Genomic DNA, 26,165 nt, shown 5'->3' with positions numbered 1-26,165 from the left:
GCCTACAGAGGTTCCCCTATATAAACGGGTACTCAGCAGGAAAATATGCTAATTATAAAATCTTCTAATTTCTGTTCAGCCTGTGTAGAAATAGGAGCCAAAACCGAAACAGATTTTGCTTCAGAGCAAAATTCACAGAAACTGATATTTGGCTCAAAAACAGTAGTTCCGTGATTTCTGAAGCTGGTTCACCATTGTTCTCTTCAATAAATTAAAATGTATACTAATGGAGGGGAGCCACAGCTATACATTCCAACTTTCCAGTACTAACCTCCTTGTGCAGACAGAAATATCTAAGGGGAAACTATGATTTGCATAATTACAGTCCCAGCACCATCAGATTGTAGGGATGTGCATTACAATCAGATCAGAAGCAGCAAATGTGCTTCAAAGAGGTTATGGACACCCTTATGGCAACTGTTGATCCCTTCTTAAAAAAAACTGTGCCTTTCCTTGAGCTTACACAGTAGCCACACAATCCCAGAAAAATATACAGTGTGTGCCAAAAGTTAGGGTTCATAGATAATTTATTATATAAATTACATTAAATGTTTGAATTGGCTCCATTTTCTTCTAAACCCTTTCTTACTCACTTGACACATGACCTTTGAACATTCCTAAGTACAGTGACGTTTTCTAAGGAAAAAATAATAATAAATAAAATATATTGTGATTGGCATATGGGGCCTGACTTTTAGAACACCCTAGCTATTTGTGTGACAGAGGCACTAGGGGGGTGGCACTTGGGTGTGATGACATTATTGCATCTTGTCAACACCTCCTTAATTCAAATGCCTACTTTCCTGGGATTGTGTATCTATTGTGCAAGCCCAAGAAAAATGCAGCTTCTTTAAAAAGGTAGTAACAAGTGTAGGGATTAAACCCATGTCCTCTCCAAAGCACCTTTTCTATTTTGGATAAGAATAGCTGTGCAAGAAATGGAAAACATTTCAGAACAAAACAACCCCATTCAGAACATTCCACTGGAACAGAACTTTGCCTGGATTCCAGTGGAACAAAAGTCAAAAAGTTTCAAGTGTTCTGGCTACAGGGATGTGTGACAAGTTGCTTGCTCCTTTGTTTTTCACCCTAGTGCCACAAAAGTAGATGGCATAATAACCAATGCTAACTGCTACCAAACATCCAACTTACATAAAAAATGTTCAATGGGTTCATTTTAATTTTAAAACATTAAAAATCCCCCATAGAATAGAATTGATACAACTGAATCTGTTATTAGAAAAGACTCACTGTGCTAGGTTCTTAACAAAGAAAATGTTTCTGCTCATTAAATAACCTCCATGAAGTAGTCAAACATTAACCCAAGACAAAGAAAACTAAACTCTCATCAGTTAGAATTTAGTAGACAGAAGTAAGCAGCAGCAGGTTCACTATGCCTTTTCCTGTAAAGGACAAGCAGAAGAAGCTGGTCAGAGTGTACACTTTGCTTTGTTTTTCTTTCTACTGCAAAGAGGCCTTGCATTTTTAATGTACCCCAAAGGTCAACGTCAGCAGAACACAGAAGCATGCACAGAGTACACACCTATATCAAAGTTCAACAAATCAATCAAACCAACAATGTATCAGTATTCCTCGCATTTGAACAACCTCAACAGCAATAACAATACTTGTGTGTGACATGCACATCTTTGTATTACCCCCCCACGCATAAATACAGTCTAACACACATCCAACCCACCCACTCATCCACCTAGATTCTAACTTTCCCATAGCAAAGACTTTTTACAACAACAGCAACTCACCAGAAAATGTAACAGGAATTATCTGCAAACAGCCATTTTCTTCTGACTGGCCATGTTCTTAGGACATGTTCTTTTCACTCAGCATTTTACACATCACCCAATTCAAGCTAAACCAAGAGCAACAAGGACTGCTAAGTCCCTGCTGATGGCTAAGTGGAAAAAAAAATGTCTGAAAAACAATCTAATCACAAGCCACAACAGTCCAGTCACAGCACTCAGAACACTTGAAGCATTGCTACTCAAAAGAGGCCAACTTTGTTCCAAGATTAGAACAATTCTAAAAACACATGTGTTTTATTGGGGATTCATAAGACTTGATATAGCTTTTTCAAAGTAGAAATACTTTTTATATGACCCCACAGCCAGGGTTCCAAGTTGCAGAAATCACTGTAACTTCATTCAGTTGTTATATCATCAGCACTGAAAGATGGAGATTTGTGGTTAACTTTAGGAAAGATTTCAAATACCTGAAGAGACCTATTGTTTTAGTGAACCTGCTGCATTAACAAGCTTGATAGTCTCCTAATAACCACACATCCCCATTATTTAAATCTTTTGTGCTAGCTAGCAATCACATTTTCCACACAATTTGTGCACTGTTACAAGATTTCCAACTGTTTCATCCGCAGGTTGGGGAAAGCTATATTAAAGTAGCCTGCCCCAACCTGGTTCAGGCTGGATGGGGAATATAGGAATGGTAGTCTGACATGTTTAGAGGAGACCATGTTAAACCTTTAACTCTCCGCAAGTCTAAGAAAATGGCATGTATGAAAATAACCTTTAAAACATATAGTTTCTAGATATCAGAGAGAGTATCCCCTGAACCACACTGAATCATTTTTACATGACTGCTGCCCTATTAGGTCCCTTTCAATCTATCGGCAAATAGAGCCTGATTTAGTGATTGGTTACAGCACAGAAAATAATGTTGTTTTGCTATTTCATGTCCAAGTTTCTTGAAAACTTTAGGGTGACTAACAGGTACTCTTGATGACTTACTACTGTTCATTTTGTCAATTTCTCTAAAACTTGACACATCCATTTAGGCAATTCCTTAAATTTATCACTTCAGAAGACAAGCTCAGGTGTGTTTCTCCTCCATGGCTTTTGCAGCAAAAGCTGAAGCAAAAAAATCCATTTAATTTCTCTGCAGTGTTCCCATCATCAATGAGTGTACATTTTACTCCCTGATGATCACAGCTACAGCAGCACTCCTGCAGTGTTCTTGCTTCTAATGTAGTTTTTAAAGAATCTATCATTTTGGTTATATCAGATTATGATCTATCAGATTTGGTTATATCAGCACTCCTTCATCATAATTGTTATGGTTTTTGTTTTCTAAGTTCCTTGAACTCCACTTATCAGATATTACAGACAAAATGGAGTTGCTTGTTCTGCTTTAAGATGGCTGTTTGGCTCCAGCAAACCTCACAAGCAGTGGACAGGAAGTACCTAGATCAATTTCTACAAGGTTGCATCCCAGTAGTCTTCTCTGCCTGGTATGATTTGTCCAGGATCTCAGAGAGAATTCTTCCCCAAGTTCACTCTCTGATCCTTTAACCCCAGAAGACTCAGACTGAACGTGGAAGCTTCAGCATGGAACACATCCTTTACCTGTGTCCTGTACCTGTGAGTTATAGTAGGTGTTTCCTTTTGTTAGGGAAAAATAGGGCAATTGCCGACTCCCTTTGATCCATGCAATGTTCCTTATCTCCTTCCAGTTTATTAAGCTTTCATTCAGGGAAATTCTAAAGCAATTTATGTCTGGAACTTTCAGATACAAAATTATGCCACTGGGCATATAGCAGCAGAAGAGTCAACTATCCAAAGATTTGGAAGAGGAGACACTACCTTTTAAAAAAAATCATCAGAATAATCAGTCTTTCTGCTCTGCTGAAATTCTTAGTCCACCCTATGAAATAAACTAAGTGTCACTTATCCTATTAGATTTCTACCCCACCTTTTCTCCAGAAACTGAGTGAGTTTTCCTGGGGTGGGGGGTGTCCTTGAATCTGCATCTCCCCACACCTAGTCCAATTCTTTAACTGCTGCACCACACTGATTCTCCCTAAAATTTGGAGAGACGGGGACCACTTTTAATGGGTCTGACTTCTCATCCTAAATTTCATCGACCAATCATACTTTATTTGAATTGTTTGACAGTGTCAAACTATATGACATGGCACATGACAAGCACATGTTGAAAGTCTTAGAAACCAGTGGTAAATTAAGATCCAGTAAAAAAAAAAGCCTGTCATTTTAACAATGGGCCCATACCATGATTACTGAGAAGGAAATTACCTCAGTTCTAAATGATAAATCTCTCAAGCTATGGCAATCATTCAGTCACTAGGAAGTGAAAGAAGAGGTGATTTTACATTTTGAATATATAATCCAGAGGTCCATTATTCAATCCTCTACAATATCTGACTTCAGAATGATAAATATTAATATAGTTTCATTTACTATCTATTAACCATTGTAAAACAGAAAAGTGAGAGCATTACCCAAAACATAACAACCATGCTGAAACTTCTGAGCATATCTTAAAGCTATCTCAGAAGTGAATGATGGTTAAGATTTATCATCAGGCTGCAGTGAAAGAATCACCATTCATTATTAGTAGCTAACTCAGAATTTGAAGCAGTGGCTACCAGACTTTTTAAATGGCTAAACTCCATTTCTACCACATACTTTCTACAATCTAGGACAAATCCTTAAAAGTAATCCTAATTGCAACCATATATCAATTTGGTCCCTCTCCATCTGTAATATTTATTACTGAATATTTATTATGCATCTGATATTAAATTGGCATACCACCCTGAAACATCTAGTCCAGGCTCTTACTGTATAGAGAAAAATTGCAGTTCAGGTAGTCCTCACTTAAAAAGAGTAATTGCGACCGGCAACTCCATTGCTAAGCAACCCAGTCTTAAAGCGCAATATCACATGACCAAGCTGACTTATGACAGCAGTTGCAGCAGTTCTGGTTACCCTCATTAAGCAAATCCCATGTGGGTGCTGGGTGCAATGTCCCATGATTGCCATTTGCGACCTCCTGCATTTCCCCATTGACTTTGCTTGTCAGAAGCCAGCAGTAAAGGTCGCAAATGGAGATCAGATGACCATGGGATGCTGCGGCAGTCATAATTGCAAGCTGGTTACCAAGTGCCTGAATTGAGATCACATGACCCTGAGGACACTATGACAGCTGCAACTATGAGGACCGGTTATAAGTTTCCTCATTCAGCACTGTTGTAATTTTGAACAGTCACTGAACGAGTGGTCATTAAATGAGGACTACCTGTATAAACAAATCCCATTGACTGAGATTAGAAGTCTTCTGGCATTCAATACCTCTAACCATGGACAAAGGATAATGACATATATTAGAGCCTTACCCATCCCTGGATTCCCTATAGTGTTTTCTGCATCTTTTTGCACCCACCTAGTAGTTATCTGGGTTTTTCCAACCCATACATGGTAGTCCTAATACAGTTGTCCATGGAGATCAGGTTACAGGGAAGAGGGATCAGGGCCAGAACAGAGGTGTCTAGTGCCCTTCCATGATACTGATGATCAAATACCCAGAGAGAACTAATTGGGTTGTGCACATTTCAAAACCAATTCAGAAGAACTGGGCTTCAGGCTTCACACAAGCAGAGCACCTTTCTGAAGTTCCTTAAAGCAGCCTGACTTTTCAGACTTCTTTGTAAGCCTGAGCAAAATCACTGCTGCTTTAAGGAATCCATTCATTAAGGTTAAGACAACTCTTAAAGCAGCTACAACTTTCTTTTCAGAATTTTCACAAAAGTTGAGCCACTTCGATGGACAGCAGAAAAGTAATGCTTTCACACCAAATTCAAAGCAGTTCTTCCAAATAATTTTCACAGCTTGTACAACCCTAAGGGCTAATCTAGTCTATGGAAATTAAACAGATGTCAAAGACCAGGAATGTTAATTCAAGTGAGCTCTTCTTCACAGACAATATGGAAAATTGAAAAAAAAATTGTGTTATAACAGATCAAACAAATAACATTTTCACAGTCATCTCAAATAAGTAGGGATCCCCTTGTTTCTGAAGCAGAAAAGCATCCATCTCCAATGTAAGGCCATTCTGACTGGGAATTCTGGAAGTTACAGACCTAGTATATCTTGAAGTGATTAATTGGAGAAAGTTGCATTAAATCAATTTATAATGGTGATTTTAGTTGTATATACCCAGTTATCTCTACATGCCACATCCTCAAGACTTCTAGATTATATGGTCCTATACTGATGCAAAAGGTTATTTCTACCATTACATTACCACTTTTGGATGAGTCACAGTTAAGGAAATCAGCTGAACATGAAGCAGAATGCCATACTATTGAATTTCTATGGTTTTAGCCCCATCATTCACAACATAAAAGCAGGCAGAAGTCAGTCAATCAATTAGACTTAAGGGCTGACCAACTTCATGAGACTGGGCAATATTTAAAGGCAATAAAACAGTAGAATAGTTCAAAATACAAACTATGCATGTTTGGAAAAAACAGATCCTCAGTTAAATTTAATTCTACAGGAGCTGGGTACCCATCCTAATCCAAGTCCTGGGGGAACAGCCAAGTTTTCCAAAGACTTCTTGAACATAATCAGGATGAGATGCTTACAGATATCTGGGGGTTCATGTGGCTTACCAGTTTCTATTGAGATCCAAGATCTCTAGGCAATCTACTGTTTTCAGCCTGCAGCATTGCTACATATTTCATGGGTACCATCCAAGTTATGTACATTTGGCTTTCATTACTCTTTCCTGTCTTTCATCTATCTTGCCAGTAAAGGTCAAGGTCGAGGGTTGGTGGAGGGAGTAGAAATCTCCTAATTTTTAATATGTACAACATATTGAAGAAATTAATATATACAGTACTTTATCTGAATAGTTCAGAATTTATAAAGTAATTCATTGAACACAAGGTTCTACTCAAGATGTCCTCAATTTGTTCTTCCCTATAATATACTGTACATAAGGGCTTGCCATACTTCCCTCACATCTTTAATTCCAGAACATACCAAGCAGCAATAAGTCTATAGTTCCACAACATTTTACCTGGTAGTAAGCATCACTGAACTCTCAGTAATTTATCTCTAATTAAACATGACTAAGGGAGAAAATGTAGAAGCAGTGAAAGACTTTGTATTTCTAGGTGCGAAGATTACTGCAGATGCAGACTGCAGTCAGGAAATCAGAAGACGTTTAATCCTTGGGAGAAGAGCAATGACAAATCTCGATAAAATAGTTAAGAGCAGAGACATCACACTGACAACAAAGGCCAGCATAGTTAAAGCAATGGTGTTCCCCGTAGTAACATATGGCTGTGAGAGCTGGACCATAAGGAAGGCTGAGAGAAGGAAGATCAATGCTTTGGAACTGTGGTGTTGGAGGAAAATTCTGAGAGTGCCTCGGACTGCCAGAAGATCAAACCAGTCCATACTCCAGGAAATAAAGCCAGACTGCTCACTTGAGGGAATGATATTAAAGGCAAAACTGAAATACTTTGGCCACATAATGAGAAGACAGGACAGCCTGGAGAAGATGTTGATGCTAGGGAGAGTGGAAGGCAAAAGGAAGAGGGGCCGACCAAGGGCAAGGTGGATGGATGATATTCTAGAGGTGACGGACTTGTCCCTGGGGGAGCTGGGGGTGTTGACGACTGACAGGAAGCTCTGGCGTGGGCTGGTCCATGAAGTCACGAAGAGTCGGAAGTGACTGAACGAATAAACAAAGAAATATGCAGGGAACCCTATTTAGGAGGACTTTTTACCAGAGCATGAGAACTACTATTTAACTCAACTGCCAAGATCTCACACAACTAGCCATTCTGATTGCTGGGAGAGATAGTTCCTCATCCAGGGCTGATACATTATAGTTATCAAGTGTCACTGTACTCTTCTTTGTTCCTTTGCCTCCACCTAATTTCTCAAATGTATGGAACTCATATCCCAGATCAGTTCTCAGACATTTTCATTCTTATCATTAGGGTTAGGACCCTTCCATGGGTGGCTGGATGGGTGGGGGAAACCAGTAGTCTTTAAGCAACAGACAGCGTTTTCTTCTGAAATTTGGAAAAACTCATTTACTCACACTTTTCACTGTAAAAAATCCCCACTGATACTCTTGCTTTAAGGAACATTTTCAGTTCGTTTCAGAAGTCCAAATCTCCACAATCCAGCATGTTACACACAGTACTTTTTTTTTAATATCATCCTTTCTCCTATTGCTCAGGTCCACCTATGACCCATATCTTATATCTTTTCTATAAAAGCTTCATTCATCTTTACAACTGGCAAAGGCTTTCTGAAAAGAAAGGATGTTTGCTGCTTTAGTTTGAAGCAGATGAAAGGAATACCACATATAGCCCAGGGACCTCATGATATAACGATATCTTCCAGTTTGAGTACATCTGCATATGGGGATTCTGCACATGTTCAGAGGTTCTGGACTTCTACAGCCCTACACCACCAGCTGTGTTTAAGAGCTGAGCTGATTTATTTCTAGCTCAGACATACAAAAAATTACTATTTTATCATTTTTGTAGGAATGTTTGCCTCCTCACCTCCATTGCTGAGCTTCAGCTGGCCTGGCAGTTCCTTCAAAGAAAAAGATGGCTTTACAACTTTACAGTTCTCCCTCACAGAAGTGTTTGGATTCTTCTTAGTCTATAACCAGACTGAGACAGGTATACAGTACATAACAACACGATGAAGAACATAAACAGGACAAACGCACCCTCCACGTTTGTGGATGATGATGATGATGATGATGATGATGATGATGATGATGCATGGGTAATCTATAGTTAGATTCACAGTCTAAGACTGGTGCAAACTTAATAATACAAATCCTAAGACCTAAGAATTATTAAGGCAGCATCTAAGAATATAGGCAGTTCCAAGCAGGGGATTTTTGTATTATCATTATCATTATCGGAATGTCAGTAATTTGAAGAACATCACAAAATTTTGCTTCATGTACTCAGCTTGTCTAAGGTAACAGGTGAAATTAATTATGGATCATCTTCAAAATGCTTTTGTGGGATGGGGTGTGGAAACAGCAACAGTAGGACAGCCCTCTGAGATAAGTGATCCTGCTGAATTTGAGAGATCTCTGTTCATTCTACCAAACAGAATCCTGGGCCGCTTCCCCAGAATCTTGCTCAGATGTTATTGCATTATAGAAAGGAAGCAAAACGGCAGCCTTATATATCTCCAGGTACAAGTTCTGATATGAGTCACAGGTGGTTCTGATGCATCATGCCCAACACCTACAAGTCATGTGGGGTGATATCCAGCCTCATGAGGGTGCTCTTCTTCCAGTACACTCCTAATCCTCATCAAAAGCACCATCCTGTAGAACCTTAATCTGTTGTATTGCTTTCTTTGGCATGGCTGCTGCAACACAATGCTGACCTAGACAGGTCTATTATAACAGTGGTATAATCTATTGTGTTGTTTGGAAAGATTTCATATGTACTTGCTCTCCCTCCCACAAAGGGTCACAGACTTTACAAAGTATCTCCATCTGCCAAACAATTCTGAGAACACAATGAAAAGGGATGTTTTATTCAACAGTGGCAATGACCTTCACAGAATTAATGCATTACTAAGAAGTGAATCGATGAAAACTCCACTGCCCAACAAAACTCTTTCAAATGCTTTGAACAACCCATTATGCCAAAGCCATCTGGATTTATCCTACTTTGAGTGTTTTGAAGAGAGCTATCACAATGATTGCCACTGAATCTAGATCCAAAAAAGCAGCATGACTTACACAATGCTGTCTCCTTTACAGACAACTTCCTTGGAGGAAACAACATATTGTCCAGATATAGCAGATAATCAAAATATAACAATTTTGCTGTCATGTCAATACACATAGCAAGTAAAAGAAATAGATGACTCACACAATTCATTACCTCTAATAGTGCTTCTATGACAACAGGATTTTTAAAACTATTCTAATGTTGTTGTTTTCAAAAAGCAAAGGAACAACCCTTCCAAACCAAAATAGCTCAAACCAAGTTTGACCATGCTTATTTAACTCAGAATGTTAATTGTCAGTAGGCAACCACAAACAGGAAACAAGGTGATCTGCTTACAGGTGTCTTCCTGATTTTATGCTGAGCAGAGTCCTCATAGAGGTATGTTTGACTATAGGTGCAAACATCTTGTTATAGTCCTCACCATATTTCTGGGTGCATCCTTTATTTACCAGCTTTGATTTATGACACTGGACATTCTCTTCTGCATCATACTTGGTCTTGAAAACTCACTTGCATCCAATGGTTTTCTTCCCTATGTGTAGCCTAAGAAAGTTTTAAACGTCATTCTTATGGAGCATTTCAATCTCCTCTCCTGTGTCTTTCTCCATTTGTCTCCTTCAGTGGCTGACATCTTTTCAATATCCTTCCATGTGTGCAGTTCTTTCACTTGTTCCCTCTTGCCAGTGTAGGACAGCCTTCTCAGTGGAACTCCTTTGTTGGATCTCCTGCAGGGTCTGGAATGAAGTTCCTCAGTTGTAATTTCTGGGGCTGCAGTCAGCTGAGCACTTGATGAGGATCTCCTTTGAAGCTTGTGGTCTCTGCTCACTGTTTCCCTTGACATAGGGAACACAAGCTCATATCTCGTAGTTACTTTTTCTTTTTTGTCATGATAAGCAATGGTGTATACTGTAATGATTTGTGTGGCAGGATCTAGGATTCTGTATTATCTGCAGTATTGGAGGATCCCAACAGTTCTGGCAGAAAAGGTATGTTGCAGGTCCTGTCTATTAAGGAGTGTCCTCTGATGGGAGCCAGGAGGACAGCCTTTTCTGCTGCAGCACCTGCCCTTTGGAACATCATCCCGTCTGGAGGTTAGATAGGCCCCGACTCTGCTTGTCTTCTGAAAGGCTCTAAAGACATGGCTCTGTCAACATGCCTGGGGATCTGACTGTAGTTTGGAGCCTGCTAGATGGCTGTACTGATTGATCCATGATTTGCATTGATTCATTATTTGCACTTGACTGCTTATGTTTTCTGGTTTTAATTTTGGGGTTTTTTTGGGGGGGGGTTAATTAGTTTTAAAGGGGTTATTATTTTTTATTGATTTTTGTATTTTGTTTATTAGTTGTGTTTCGTTGTTTTTACTGTGTGAGCCACCCACAATCCCAAATGTGAGATGAGCGGCTATATAAGTTGAATCAATCAATCACTCCAACCATCACTCCTTCCATATATCTGCAGTTCAGCTTGGTTCTCTTTTCTTTTGGAACACATACTGTACATACCCTTTAGAACCAAACACTTTCACGTGCCCTGAGCTAAGCTTCCGTCTGTGCCTAGCTCATATGTTAGGGTATTGTAATAAAATCTTAAATGCCTAAAAAGGCTGTCTTTGTTTCCATTTCTGCCTCACCCAGTCAAGGCAGAGTTATTTTCTTTCTCGTGTTTTCTAATTTTCCATGATTCAAATATCATTTTTGTAACACCTCAACAGCCCCTTCTCTGAGTCAATATTCCCTGATATTCCATCACACATTTGCAAGTAGTCGGCTGTGTTAAATGCTTCTCTCCAATATTTATCTGACAGTCTTGCATCTTGCAACCCACATCTCATCTTGTCAGTCAGGGAACCATGTTTCCTCTCTCTGCCACACTATTCTTTTCTGTAGTATAAGCCACTGTGTTTTCATGGATGATCCCCAGTTCTTCCAGATACATTTGCACGTAATCGGCTGTAAATTCAATCCAGTTCTTTGTGTGCATGCCTGAGGCTTTCTCCCAGACATATTGCTTATCAGAGCCACATACTCCTTTAATTTCTCCAGTATTTGACTTTTCACTGAACAAGTAGCAAAATGTGCATCTTCTGTAATCATCCATGAAAGTGAGGATATATTTGTTTCCACCTGATGTTGGAATAGGCATTGGTCCACAAATGTCATTATGCTCTGGGTCTAGATGATTTCCTTGTTTTGTATTGTTACATCTCTACACTTGTTGGGTTAGTGCCTTTGGCCTTTATGCAACATACACACCTGGACCAAGTCACACATGGCTGCAACTTTAGTCCTTTGACTAATCCCTCCAACTTACAACCAGCACCTGAGCTTTTGTTCATTTTCCAAGTAAATTGTAGATATATTCTCCTTCAATTCCATGAGCCTCAATTTCTGTTTAATGACGATGCAGAATCAGAAGAGATACCCTCCAATGGCCCATTTGTTCTCACATACATTGTTCTATCTCCTTTCTGGTCCTTTTTTATAATGGACCGAGGTGTGTCATTACCTTTAGAATGCAGTCTAACGGGTTTGTTAGTCCCACTTACCCAGGATTTGTTTGCAAATAACCCAAACCATTGTAAATGAAGCATTTATTTTCCTTTCTTCTGACTTAAAAGCACATTCTTAAGAACTGCATCTGACTCTTGAGATTTATGCATATTACATTCTTGCAAGCAATTTATTACAAATTAATGTATGTTTCCTCTTTCATTTTTATTGCATGTACCTCTACGTAATGAATTTAAAATGAAGGCAACCAACATGTTTTTCTTTATAGGCATGTTTTGTCTTTCAAAATAACTTGCAACAGTTTTTATTTGATTTATAGCAGATTTAGCGTCTATATACCCCCACCCATCCATATATACACACAAACACACTGAGGCTTGTTACATAGCTTTCTGAAAAGATGTACTTTGGAGACTGCAGAAATTTGCTTGTATAAGTCTGAGTTTTTCAAAATCTTTGTCTTCATCTAAATTTCTCAAATGGACAATAAGTGAATCCCTCACTATCAGGCAGACCATCTTAGTAGCTCTATCATTTGCCTCATTCCAAGCTGTCTACTCCTGTCCTGCTTTTGTGGGTCTCTCTCAAAGGCAATTCCTTGAGACTCCAGGAGCATTTTCATCTTGAATTACCAGAGGTAGAATTCTGCTCCTTTCAGCTTCTTGATGAGCTGAAACTTTCTGAAAGTTTCCCTTTTTCTTCTCTAATCTTTCCTTTAGCTGCTCAGGAGGGTCATATTTTCTTTCTCTTTATGGACTCTATTTGTAGATTTGCTTCAGCTGCTGTAGGCTATAAAAGTGTTGGAGGCTGCAGCATTTTGTGTATGCATGAAAGCATTCCTGGGAGTAGGAATCTAAACTGAAGAAGGACTAGGACCTCCAATTAACAATCTCATAGTCAAAGAGAAGAGGAGTTGTATGGAAGGAAGGAAGGAGCTGCCATCACTGCTGTTGCTGAAACATCATCTCCTTTTCTGCTGCCACTCCTGAGTCAGCCATTATCTGAGTCAGCAGGGACAAGGGGAAGCAAGTGATGAAATGTGTGTCATGATATCAAGCTACAAAAACCAAGACTTACATATTTGCATCAGATTTGAAAAACAAGTATACAAAGAGGAGTTTGCATCAGGATAACAATTTGATGCAACCTTGGTTTGCTGTGGAAGCCTATGTGCCTGAGCTCTATCACTGCTTCAGGGCCTTTCCAAGGGGTTTTCCTTGGGCTCAAAGAGTTCTATTTACATCCTTGTCAGAACGTATTTTCAGTTTCTTTACATTCCTACTAGCTAACATAAATGCACTTCTTCTCTCCAAAATGTAAACAGTAAAAATGAGATGTAGTCAATCTAATTCCATTCAATTAACACTTAGGTTTCCTGCAAGAGAAATTGCCCAGAACATACCGCAAAAGTCAGGGGCTTTCCAGGCCAGGAAGGGCAAAACATGGACACATCATGCACCCTGAAGCTACCTCTACAGATGAGTAAGAGACAGAGGGATGGGCAAACTTAGGCTCATGAGCAGATCCTACAAAAAGACTACCAAATTATGAACTAGGCCTGGGACTAAGAAATGTGAAAGCTGCATTCTTCTGGGATTAATCGCATGGAATTACAAGCAAATAGGCAGAGTTAGAGCCCAAAGGAACCACCCCTCCCTTCCTCCCTCTATTTCTGCACATTTTGCCAGTCCATTTCTGAAGCAACAACCAGAACTCTTCATTGCACTATGTATTTCAGCTTCTTTCTCCCAACCCCACCTGCGTTTTCCTCTCTAAGCTTTTTCTCCTCAGTTTGCTTGCTTCCTTCTTCAAACAAAAGGCTTTTTAAGCACCCCATAATACCTCTTGCCTTTTAAACCCTTAAGGCAGAATAAATAACGTTAGCTTTAAAGATAGCACCAGGTTTGCTCATATTACTGCAAGAAATTAAGGTTGAAATCCTCTCTCTAAATATCCAGGATATTTAGTGTCCCACTCTACTCAATAGGGTTTACTTCAAAGTGTTTACTTTCTATTTATTAGATTGCGCTGCGGGTTAAACGGCTGAGCTGCTGAGCTTGCCGATCAGAAGGTCGGCGGTTCGAATCTGCGTGACGGGGTGAGCTCCCGTTGCTAGTCCCAGCTCCTGCCAACCTAGCAGTTCGAAAACATGCAAATGTGAGTAGATTAATAGGTACCGCTTCGGCGGGCAGGTAACGGCGTTCCGTGTAGTCATGCTGGCCACATGACCACGGAAGTGTCTACGGACAAACGCCAGCTCTTCGGCTTTGAAACGGAGATGAGCACCGCCCCCTAGAGTCGGACACGACTGGACTTAATGTCAGGGGAAACCTTTACCTTTACCCTTCCTACATACAGTAATAATAATTCAGGGTGACACAAGTAAATGTCCTTGTTAGCATACTTGCATTCTGTGTCTCATTTTCATATCAAGACTGAATGGAAATGGAAATGCTTTAAAAACTTTTGGGTGGCTACAAGAGAACACATAAATAACATTAATGAAAATGAAAACAGTAATTCAGCAAGTGAGCTATCATCCACAACTTTAGAAATTGTTCAAGATCCCCATCCTTAGATTTCACAGAAGAATAAAATCTTTGTCAGATTCCTGAATAATTCTTTGAACCACTGCACCATGCCTCATCCTTTTATCAGAAAAGTTCATTTTGGGGGGAACAGGAAAAGTGACAGCTGTTGCTATTTGCAGTCACAGGAAAGTATTTGAGAGGGTTGTTAACACTGGAGAATTGGCCTAGAGTCTTTTCAGAAAGTGCTATTACAGCACAGGAACTGCCTGGCCACCTTTCAAACCTTATCCAGTTGATAAAATATAGTATAGTCCAGGAGAACCAGGCTTGATTTTTTTTTTCAGCATGGTAGTAGCAATTTTCTCCAGCAGTAGGAACAGTAGCAACTTCTGGAGTTACTCTTTTACATAAAGAACCCTTGCTTTTCTAAGAGTTTCAGTCTTTTTTCCCCAAGTCTTTTTTAGATTTATGTACTTATATTATTCTCTGCTGTTGGTTTTATGATGGTTTTATTCTGATGTTTATTCTACTATAGGTATCACTGTTACATTATACTGTTATAGTAGATGTTTTTAATTTTTTATTTGTGAATTGCCCAACAATTTGCAAGTAGTTGAGGTATATTAAGTGTTCAAAATAAATAAATATAAATAGAGGCATTGCGAGGTCTACCATACAGTTTCTAATGAATTATGAGATTCTCCTCATATTTTTTTTTAAAGAAAGTAGTAAGTCCAATCAAGCTGGCTATTACTGCCTTATAAGCTGGGGGATGGGGGGACAGGGTTCCAAATTGACCAGCCAAGTATGAATCATTTTTTTAAATAAAGGAATTGTTTCATATAAAAAAGACAATAAAAAGCACAGAGCTGAATTAAATTAGTATGCACAGAGGCAAATTTGGAAATATAACCACTTTTATTTAGTTAGAATTACAATATTTCAGCCTGAATAGCCAACCCTAGTTGATCTCAGAAGCTAAGTAGGTTTTGTCCTGTTTCGTACTTGAGGAGGGGCTGGCTGGCTGGCTGGCTGGCTGGCTGGCTGGCTGGCTGGCTGGAAGGGGAAACCGCTTCCATATCACTGCCAGCACTATATAATGCAGTCACCAGGATTTGAGTTTGACTTTTTTACTTAAAAGAAAAAAATACTCCAGTTCACTCCTTTTTCTTTTTCTGGTACCTGACCCCTTGGATACCTTCACATGACATCATTCCATTCCCCAATCCCTTGACAATATTTTGAAGCCATGTGAACCACTCCTGATTACCTCAGAATGCTGAGAAGAGGCATGAAATACTATGATACAATCAGTGCTGCCTCCAGCTAACTTAATGGAAAATAAAGTAAGTTGCTAACATTTCCCCCTACTCTGTGTTTTCATTTTACAGTACAAGCCATTTCTCTGACCCTTTTGCAAAAAGACTAAGATGCTAGTATCTGGCCCACTGAAAGAAAATTTAGGATGACGACAAGGGGGTTAATAATTGCATAATTATTATTATAATTTTGCAGCCAGAACCTTTTCACAGCAGCTGCAACCACTTGAGAGCAGCTCCGGAGGCTAGAAGGCAGAGCAAAGAAGAATTTGCTCAGCACGTACCACTGGCAGAAGCAGGGAATATCCGACAAGACAGATTTTTGTTCGTTTGGTTTTTAATGAGAATATGAAACTGACTAAAAATGGGTTAGAACATTTAAGATCCCTGGAGAGGGACTAAAAAGTTCTATGGAATGAGGTGAGGTGAAGCAGAAAATGGCTCACCCCAAACCAAATGGAAGTGCTTCCATGTGAAAACATAGAAACTACAGTCTGCCAGAAGAAATGGAGTCATCTGTTAAAGGTGAAGAATAGCATGTGATCATAGGAGGATGGTGTCAATGCAGGAGTGACACCAATGCCCCTGTGGATATCCTTTATAAATCCTCCCCAAGTAACAGTAGATAAGTTCTTTCAAATATATAGGATTCTGGTCAAACCTGAGAACAGTTCAAGAATAACCGATTACAAGAACACAGAAGGGGAGGGGTGGTTCAGTAAAGAAGAGACTCAAGAGAAGCAACAATAAGTAAATAGCAATCTCACCAGGAAGATGAAATGTTTTCCTTTCTAAATAATTACCTGTGAATTGGGAGTAGAGGGCATTCATCTTACATTCACTGAGAAGAACAGAAGCCCTGCATGAGTGGATGATGTACAGTAAATGTCTACAATAGTGTGTCTCAACCCATGCAGGCTGGGGAAATTCTGGGAGTTGAAGTCCACGCATCTTGAAGTTGACAAGGTTGAGAAACATTGGTCTACAGGAACAAAGTTGGATGCCTTTGAAGATTAGGAGTTGCTAGGGATGGTCTGTTTCCCTTACGGTATAAATGTAAACCTTCTGTAATGCCTTAACAGGGCTTCTCTTCCTTTCCTTCCATGTCCAGTTATTACTTCTCCTTGCCTTACCTCAGTCCAGTTTTGTTCCTGCCTTTTTCTTCCCTTCTCAGTGCAGCAATCCCTTTCCTTTACCCCCACATCCATTTTGTTTCGTTTTGTTTTCCCCTTCTCCTTTTTTGCAATGCCTGCAGAAAAAGGGATGTGTGGTTTTGGGCATGAAGGTGGATTGTATAAGAAAAAGAAAATGGCTTATGCAGATGGGGGTCAATTAATACTTAAATGGGGTACTTTGTTTTATTGGCAATTGATACTAATCAGTATCTAAGGTGAGTTTCAGGTAGAGTTGACAATTCTAGCTTGTCAAGGTAGGGGAGCTAGGTATTGCACAGGATATTCCTTCTGTTGGGAAAGCTATCTCAGATTCAGAGTCATATTCCTTTTGGATATTACAGTTAATATTACACCTTAGTTCAACTAATTATCCGTCTACCACAGGAAAAGGTAATAGTGCCATGTCTTTGGAGTGAAGGGGTCAGAAGTCAGATCCTGAGAAGTACCCATAATGCCGCATTCTACAATCAAACCTGAGATAACATAGCAGTTTACAAATTTAACCTACTTAAAGCAGCCTTCCATATCCTAGTGTCTTCCAGATATGTTGGATTTTGTCTACCAAAATCTACAGGCACCAAGGCTGAATGCTGGTCTAAGTCCAAAGCTGAGGAAGTCTAATTTAAAGATAGGCATAACAGTGCTGAAACCATTAGCTTTAAAATTAAAAGCACACCAGTGATGTTAAGTATATTACCATATAACAAGTCTATCACATGAGAATAAGAGACTGTATTGCTCTAGCATTCATTCAACACAATGTTTTCTCCTCTATCCTTTAGAAATCTGCACTGGAGTATTTTTAACAATATAATATGAAAGGCTGCCATTGTCAAGTGTGTACCACAAGCAACTTGCTCTGTCCTTGATATAATTAGGAATGTTAAAAGGCAATATGTGAGAATACTTCAGAATATTTTAGCACCAGAAGATAAATCAAGCAAGGGGAATGCCCTCATCTGCCTTTAGGGCTGACTGCAGCTCCGAAGTTTGGAAATTACCATGTGCACTAAAGGCCTTCTCCCTCATGCTGGTTTATAAATGGCTTGGTAGCACATATCTGTCGTTCATACTCCCTCACCCTCAGATAGCATCTTCTGAGATACACTGAACATGAATATTCCACTTGACAGTAAAACAAAGCATAAAATTCTCCCATCCCTCCCAATACTGGGAAACATAGTCTCTGCAGTATCTTATAGCATTGGAATCAGTTTTCCTTTACAAAAGTGGAAAGCAGGGGTACTTCCCTACCTGAAGGGAAGGGCCAGGCTCCCCAAGGGAGACAGAGAACTCTTTAAACACCCACAGAATATAGAGGAATTTTTTATCTCCTCCTTTCCTCATCAGGGAGCAAGAACTTAGTTTTTACAATTATTTTTAAAAACACTTTGATGTTTTCCCAGTCACTGGCAGCTATTTTAGCACCTGCAGATTGAATTGCAAATTATCTTGTGCAGCTAAGGTAGGAGAGGAGCAGACGAGGAGAGAGAAGCAAATAGACTGCAATCTTACCTTGAAGAGGCGCAAGATGTTGGCCACCATAATGGAAACAGAGCTGCCAGAGGCACCAATTACCCCAACCACACGTTCTGGCTTTGTGATGATAGGTGGCCCCCCATTAACGCAACGCACCTCAGTACTGTCCTTCTCAATTAGGGCCTGAACAAAGGTGAGGGACTGCTCCAAAGCATGTGTGTCTCGAGAACAGGTATCCAGGATGCGGGCCCCCAAAGTGATATTTGGAAGTAGATCAGGATCATTGTTGATTCGGTCCAGAGCGAAAAGCATGGCCTCAAGGCGATGAATCCCCTTCTCCTTCTTTAGCTCTCCACAGGCCTTTCCCTCAGAGCCCCGTCCATGGACAGGAAAGAGGCCTCCTAAAGTGATATCCCCATCAAGGCGAATGGAGTTCATGTGGGGGTGCCCTTGGCCTTTGGGCTTGGCTGTGCTGACTGGCTGATACCACCAGCCACAGCAGATGCTCATGAACAAACAGAAGGAGAGTTGCTCCATGCACACAGATCCCCCCTTCTTCCCAGTCATTGCCAAATCCCACTTGAAACTCAATCCCATCAGCCTAAAGATCCATGGAAACCAAGGATCCTATTACCAAAATCTTTAACTCAGCTGGCTTGGAAATAGCTTCTCCCAACCTTACAAAAGGCTGAGACTAAAATGGCCTTCTGAAAGGTTCAAAGCATTGTTCCCTTCCCTCTTAATTATCACTTTTCTGTCAAGATTTCCAGTCAACTCCAGTATCCATTTCAATGCAGGTGCTGAAGAACAGAGAGGTAGCTGCTTCTGGAAATGAGTTCACAAGATCCCTTTCCAAGCCCTCAGAAGGACCATAGCAGTGCTGCTAATGAAGAGTACCAGGTTTTGCATAACTTTGTGTGAAGGAGAAGTGGGCAAAAATAATCTTTCTTCCTTTGTCTTCAGTCCCTGAAAGGAAGAAAGAAAGGGCATTTGTTATTCAGATCTTTTCTCAGAAAGGCATTAAGTTGTAACACCAAAAAGCTTCAGGATTCACTTGATCAGAGTTTTTGTTATGCTTTGAAAGAGGCAATGTTGGGTCAAAAGCAACACACAAGGGAGAAGGGAGAAACTACATCTGAAGATACCTACATTCCATCTCTTATTTATGGAATTGAAGCGGGGCTTCTATCAGTGGAAGCATTTATTTATTTATTTATTTATTTATTTATTTATTTATTTATTTATCCAGTTTGTCCCCGCCCATCTCCTCCCATTGGACTTACTGGGCCATGAGGAATATCTAGACTTCTAAACGTCAACCTGACCCTTCCTTGAGTGGAAGGAGGGAAATTAATGTATTCACTTTACTTTATAGGTGCTTGGTACCAACTGCATTATTTAAAAGGATTAAGGAAGGGGGAAAGGAAAAGACTATTTGCCTGCTTTGTAAAAGTCAGAACAGCTACTCATTCTACTGGGAAACCAGAACTCAATATCAAAATGACCACATACTGGATCTGCAAGAAACAATACAACCTCAACAAATCAATACAAGGCACAAGATAAGTGCAACAGAGAAAAATAGGAAAGTTATATTCTGTACTGTACAAAGGTTGGCTCAGTGCAAACTTGGACTGAATGCAGGGTCTGAGACAGGTTTACTTCCCCCCCCCCTTTTTTTCCCATCAAATAACAAAACAAGTAGTTGTTTCTGTCCTTCTGATTAATCACCAGATTCACACTTACTCAGAGTGGAGAATCAACACTGGAAGCAATCTCATTTTATACTATTTTTTAATGAATGCCCTTTGAACAACTGACAGAAAGGGGAAGAAAATGTTGCCTTGGCCTCCTTGAGAAGCAAATTCATCACAGATAGAAAGAAATAACAAGCACCTAAAAACATGAATCAAGTTTGGCAACATCTCTACATCTTTATCATAGAATTCTAAAGGAATTCTAAAGGAATTCTCCTCAGAGAAAAATCTAATTATAGAAGAAGGTGCATACATGTTACTATAGTAGATATGGTACCTGAACTTGCACATGTATGATGCTTAAATAGGAAAGAGCTTTCTATAAGTGCTCAGTGCAAGACTTCTCTGGTTAAAATATTAGAAAAAGTTGCAAAGGGTTTCTTAGTGTGTTCATTTTGGAGGGCATTCATGCTTTTATATATATGTGGCTTCTAGGAAGAGAGGACAACAGGCACCCCTTTGATGGTGAAGCATTGCTTCTACTAATAATGCCTTAATAAATGTTAGCATTTAATGAGCAACATTAATCAGGCAGAATTATGTCCACAGTTATAGACATAATCTGAGAACAAGTTTCTAGGATTTCAGACAGAAGTTTTCTTTCTCTTCTCTGAAAATATCAGGGACACAACTTGGGATCTTCTTCATGGACAAGAATATGCTATAGCCCTTTACAGCACAGTAGACATTAAGAAAAGGAGGTACGCCCAGCAGATACGTTTAAGAGGCCACTGGGGAATAGGTGAGCCATTGACATTAAATGATGAATTAAACTCTTCAGGCTCTTGTGGGCCATGTACTGTAGAATTGGAATCAGGGCTCAGATTTAGCATGTTGTAAGATAAAAGGAGGCCAGGCTTCATGCATTCAGCTTGTCCCAAAGGTGTCAGTCACACTTGTTTTATTGGAGGAGATTCTCTACTAATGAAGCTGGAACAAATGTTGTTATTTGCAGGTTAGACACTAATACTGTATACAACATGATCATCATTAACCACGGTAGCCTTAAATCAGGCATCTGCTGGGGATTTTGCTAAAGCCAAACTTTTTAAGCTGCATCAGGAAGCCATCCTGAAGCTTCACCAACCCTGAGCAGTACTCCATTTTTTCCATTATGCTGGTCACAACCGTGCTTCCCTATTGCTATGCATATCTTTCTCCTGGCTAAGAGCAGCCTATGCAATGGAGCACCTTCTAAGTGCAGCTCAGACTCAACTCTTTATGTCATTCTGGCCAGTTTCTGTCTCACCTTTTGTTGTGAGCTTTTCTAGCTCCTGAACTTGCTCAAGGAAGGCCTTGTGCACTGGATATAAGGGAAATGGCTGCCTCCCTACCCAGTTGTTCCTTCTAGAATAATCACACATAAACACATGCCTGGCTCTTCTCATCCTTCTTGGCCAGCATCCCAGTGCAATGATGTTTGCTTGTGGCTGGTTGGCTGGCTCCATCACAGACATCCCTGTTGGGAAAAGCCCCTGGCTGAGCTAGTAGGTAGAAACATTCTGCTGTTGCTGCATTGTGAATTTTGTTTGAATGGGCACCAGGAGACATAATGAATAAAGGGAAACATTCTGGAGGAGGAAAGTGTCATACATAAGTCTTGCAACATGACCTACACTAGTCTGCTGCCCTCAGGGGCACTAAAAGATACCATCTTGCCCAAAATGTTGAAATAAGACTCAACTGCTTTGGGGAGAGGGAGGGCTTTTTCCTTTGCTTCCAGCAGTGAGTGCCTTTGGGGTCACCCTAGTCCTTATTTTTCCCACTTCACTTAGCTTTGCCTACTACCAATAACCCGTGTGACCTTCAGCCACTCATTTTGCTTTGGCTGTTTTCCCTCCCATTGATAGAATAAGGTAATAGCAATTGCCTACCTTAGTAAAAAATTAAAATACCCACTTAAGCACCATTGTTTAAGAGTCCTAATTTCATGGCCCTGCTACATTAATCTTTATAATGTGTTGACCTTCCAGAAAATAATATTCCCCTCTTACTATCAAAACACAGGCAACAAATTATAATATAAGGCCACAGAAAAATGCAGGAAAAGAAACAGGATCATTATTCAGTCTGAGCCCATCTGTTTGTACATAAGTAATCTTGCTCATGGAAAGATTATTGTTAACAGTTGACTGCAATCCCTAGGTTACAACATTGTAGCCTCCCTCCTCAAGGGAATGATAGCCCCTGAAGCTGATTGGTTAAACTGAGCAGACGCTTCCAGATTTTTTAAAGAAGCGATACCGCAAGAATTGTGGTATTATACAATTATACAGACTGTTTTTATTATTATTATTTTTGTCCCTAGTGACCAGCTTTGCCTGTAATGGCAAAAATATTCAGAGTAAGACTTCACTCAAAGTTCTTGATTTAGATTATGTAAATAGAATATGTTAAGCCAAAACCAAAGAAACCACATTATGGCTTTGCATATTGTATGACCCCAGAACTGCAGTTTATAAATTATGAACTATACCTTAAGCAAAATGTGTGAACCTAGTCACAAGGAGGAGGAAGGCATGAGGTGCTGAGTCATCCTAGACTTGGGCTATTTCAAGGCAGTAATGGTGTCATCACTGTGTGGGATGTGGAGACTTCTATGTATTGATCTGGATGTATCAGACTGGATTCCAGCTCTGAATAGCCTAAAGTTTGATCCAGAATGGATCTGTAGAGCTTTGGCTTTTAGTCACAAACCATAAAATATTATCTCTAAGGGTGGGAGTCATAAACCCACTTTGCATTGTTGCAGACACTCATATGATTCCACTGTAAAGCTAATTTCATGGGCTACATTATGCCAGAATTCCTTCAGAGGCAGCAGCTCTTGTCTCCTAACTTGATTCTCCACCGATATCAATATACAAAGCTCACACACCTTAAATGTCAGAGGTGTCCTCTAATACAGGCAAGCCATTTTTCTTTGCTTCTCTAAATGAAAGGCAATTGGCTTCCTTAATCACAAGGACTGTTGTAAGGATTAATTGTGTATTGTATGAAACTCACTTTTGAAAATGAAAAGCTCTGAATTATATCTGGATTAGAAAACAAGTAACTTTTCAGTACTACCCAGTCAAATGTCAAGATTACTTTGCAAAAGAGAGCTGAATGAAAAGGCTGCTAACAGGTGTACTTCAGACACCGAAAAACACCATGAATCCAGCCAGAGTTTCCCTCCCATCTAAGTTACCTATTCACTGAGCAGCACTTCAGTACTTTCTTGGGTAAACTCTTATACCTATCTTTAGTTACATTTACTTCACCCTTTGAATTTAGGGGCAGGTCAATGGCTGATACTCGCAGAATCATGTCTGGATGCTGTTGGCAATATGGGCTCAAAAAAATGCACTGTCATGTTGAAGCAGTTATGTGAACTACGCATTCCAAATCCAACCAATTTTACATGCCGCTGATTAGCCATTGACTTTAGCAACCTGTTTGGTATCAAGCAAACATAGACTTACTTTGAAAAATCCTGTGTGTTGCTGGTTCCCTAGCAGCAGACTCTCCCAAGCACAAGGATTATAAGAATTATTGTATTTATCAATTACTTATAGATCAGGCACCAAGAACCACTGGCCCACAGACCTATTTAACTTCTGGCCTGATTCAATGGACATGTATGGAATTATGTGTCTATTGTTTATGCATGTGGAAAGAGTAGAGGAAAACATGTTGTGACACATGGCATATCTCTGCTCATTTTTTACTGTAGTGATGCCTACTGATGGCATGCCATCTCCAATATGCTTGCCCAAAATCAGTTCAAGCCTTGGTCCAGAATAGTTTTCTCATCTCTGTTGCAGGCTCAGTCTTTCCTCAGAGGTGGTCAAGGCAGCATCTTTTCCCATAAAATCTACACAACAATGCTGTGATACAGAATAGGCTAATAAAGAGAGTGAGTTGACCAAGGTCAATGAATGAGCTTCATAGCTGAATAGGAATTTGAAGCTGGCCCTTCCCTAATCCAACACCCCAATCACTATACCCCATTTGCCATTTTGTGTAAGTGGGGCAAGCATATTTGAATGTGAAATCAATAAAAGGGAAGGAAAAAGATTCAGAATAATCAAGACCTTTTATCTTCATTTTGTCTGCTATTTTCTTATAACTAAAAACATACACATATAAAACATTCCCAAATAGCAAGTGAACCAAATGCAGGGTCACAATGGAGCATTAGCATCTTCACCTGTGCTGATCTCTCATTGCCCAGAAATCAGTGGACTTTTGTGTCTGATGAATGAAAACCATTCCCTTTTCTTTCAAAGGTATGGACTGTGTGTTTCTAATAGAAAAGTGAGCAATCAGGCTTTCCTCTACCGTTGCTATATGAACCATATCACCATGGGACACCTCTCCCATTACTTCAAGATCAGGATCGTCTTTAGGACACACATCAGCAGTGTGATTGTTAATTTGCAATAACAAACCAATGTTAACAGCCTTTGAATCAACATTGGAACCTTAAATATGCAAACATGTCCTTGGTAATGATGCTAGGAAGGACTGGGAGTTTTAATTAAGGATCAGCAGATAGGTAGGTCTAGGAGTGATAATGTATAAGCAGCTAGGCCATAATGTTAAATTGAAGGGAAAACAAATTGCTCAATGATATGGAAAGAGATCCATAAAATTCAGAAACAAACTGAAAGAAGTCATAAAAATTCTCACAGACCATATTGGAGCTGTCTTAGATGCTAAGTAACATCAGAATACTATTGCTGCTGGATTGTGTGAACAAATGAAATATCAGAATATAAGGTGTGATTTAGGGAATAACCCCCAAAAGTACCATTTTATAAATATGCCAGAATAAAAGCTGCCAGAAAGTCAGGCAATATTGGTCCATCAGGGTCTAATTTAGGGCTCTTTCTCATGCCTGAGTTAAAAGTCCTATCCACCAGTCTTTGAGTTGGCGGTAAAGTATGCCACTATAGCATTAGTGACCCCTATCCCATTGCAGGCATGATGCTGACAAGTGGTTTATACTTATTTAGGGTGGACAAGGCAAGTTAAGCACAGGAAGTGGTAGATTCCCCCACCTTTGTTTCCCTCCCCTCCTACTGAATGTCATCAACATTCTCTCCCTTTATGGATTGGGGAAGAGGTGAGTTTTGACCAAAAGCTAGACCAGCAAGTTTGGCACAATTGCTTTGCATGGGAATGTTCAATGAAGGAGCACCTATGAACCTATAAACTGATATCAGCTGATTGTTGGGCTTCTTTGGATATGGGTTTAGCACTATTACAGATTATATGGTCTATGGAACAGATGAAGACAATATCAAGAGGTCACAGCAGAGGAAAAAAACATGGAACATATTTGAGCTGCAGGTAGATGCAAGAAAGAAAGACTATTAGTCTGTTGTTGTTTATTTGTTCAGTCACTTCCGACTCTTCGTGACTTCATGGACCAGCCCACGCCAGAGCTTCCTGTCGGTCGTCAACACCCCCAGCTCCCCCAGGGACAAGTCCGTCACCTCTAGAATATCATCCATCCACCTTGCCCTTGGTCGGCCCCTCTTCCTTTTGCCCTCCACTCTCCCTAGCATCAGCATCTTCTCCAGCATGTCCTGTCTTCTCATTATGTGGCCAAAGTATTTCAGTTTTGCCTTTAATATCATTCCCTCAAGTGAGCAGTCTGGCTTAATTTCCTGGAGGATGGACTGGTTTGATCTTCTTGCAGTCCAAGGCACTCTCAGAATTTTCCTCCAACACCACAGTTCAAAAGCATCGATCTTCCTTCTCTCAGTCTTCCTTATGGTCCAGCTCTCGCAGCCATATGTTACTATGAGGAACACCATTGCTTTAACTATGCAG

The 26,165-nt window shown here is 39.9% G+C and overlaps 1 protein-coding gene across 1 annotated transcript in view; it reads right to left on the bottom strand.

Moving 5' to 3' along the window:
- The window catches only part of GRM4 (glutamate metabotropic receptor 4), a 315,173-nt gene extending 296,004 nt beyond the window's left edge, over positions 1–19,169 (bottom strand). The window contains exon 1 of the mRNA XM_063297631.1: positions 18,622–19,169. Coding sequence (XP_063153701.1) covers positions 18,622–19,152 — 531 coding nt within the window. The 5' untranslated portion in view covers positions 19,153–19,169. The remainder of the gene's footprint in view (positions 1–18,621) is intronic.
- Positions 19,170–26,165: the final 6,996 nt, after the last annotated feature.

This window comes from Candoia aspera, chromosome 3 (assembly GCF_035149785.1).
Source record: "Candoia aspera isolate rCanAsp1 chromosome 3, rCanAsp1.hap2, whole genome shotgun sequence".
Lineage (NCBI taxonomy): Eukaryota > Metazoa > Chordata > Lepidosauria > Squamata > Boidae > Candoia > Candoia aspera.
This window is presented reverse-complemented; position numbering and strand designations above follow the sequence as displayed.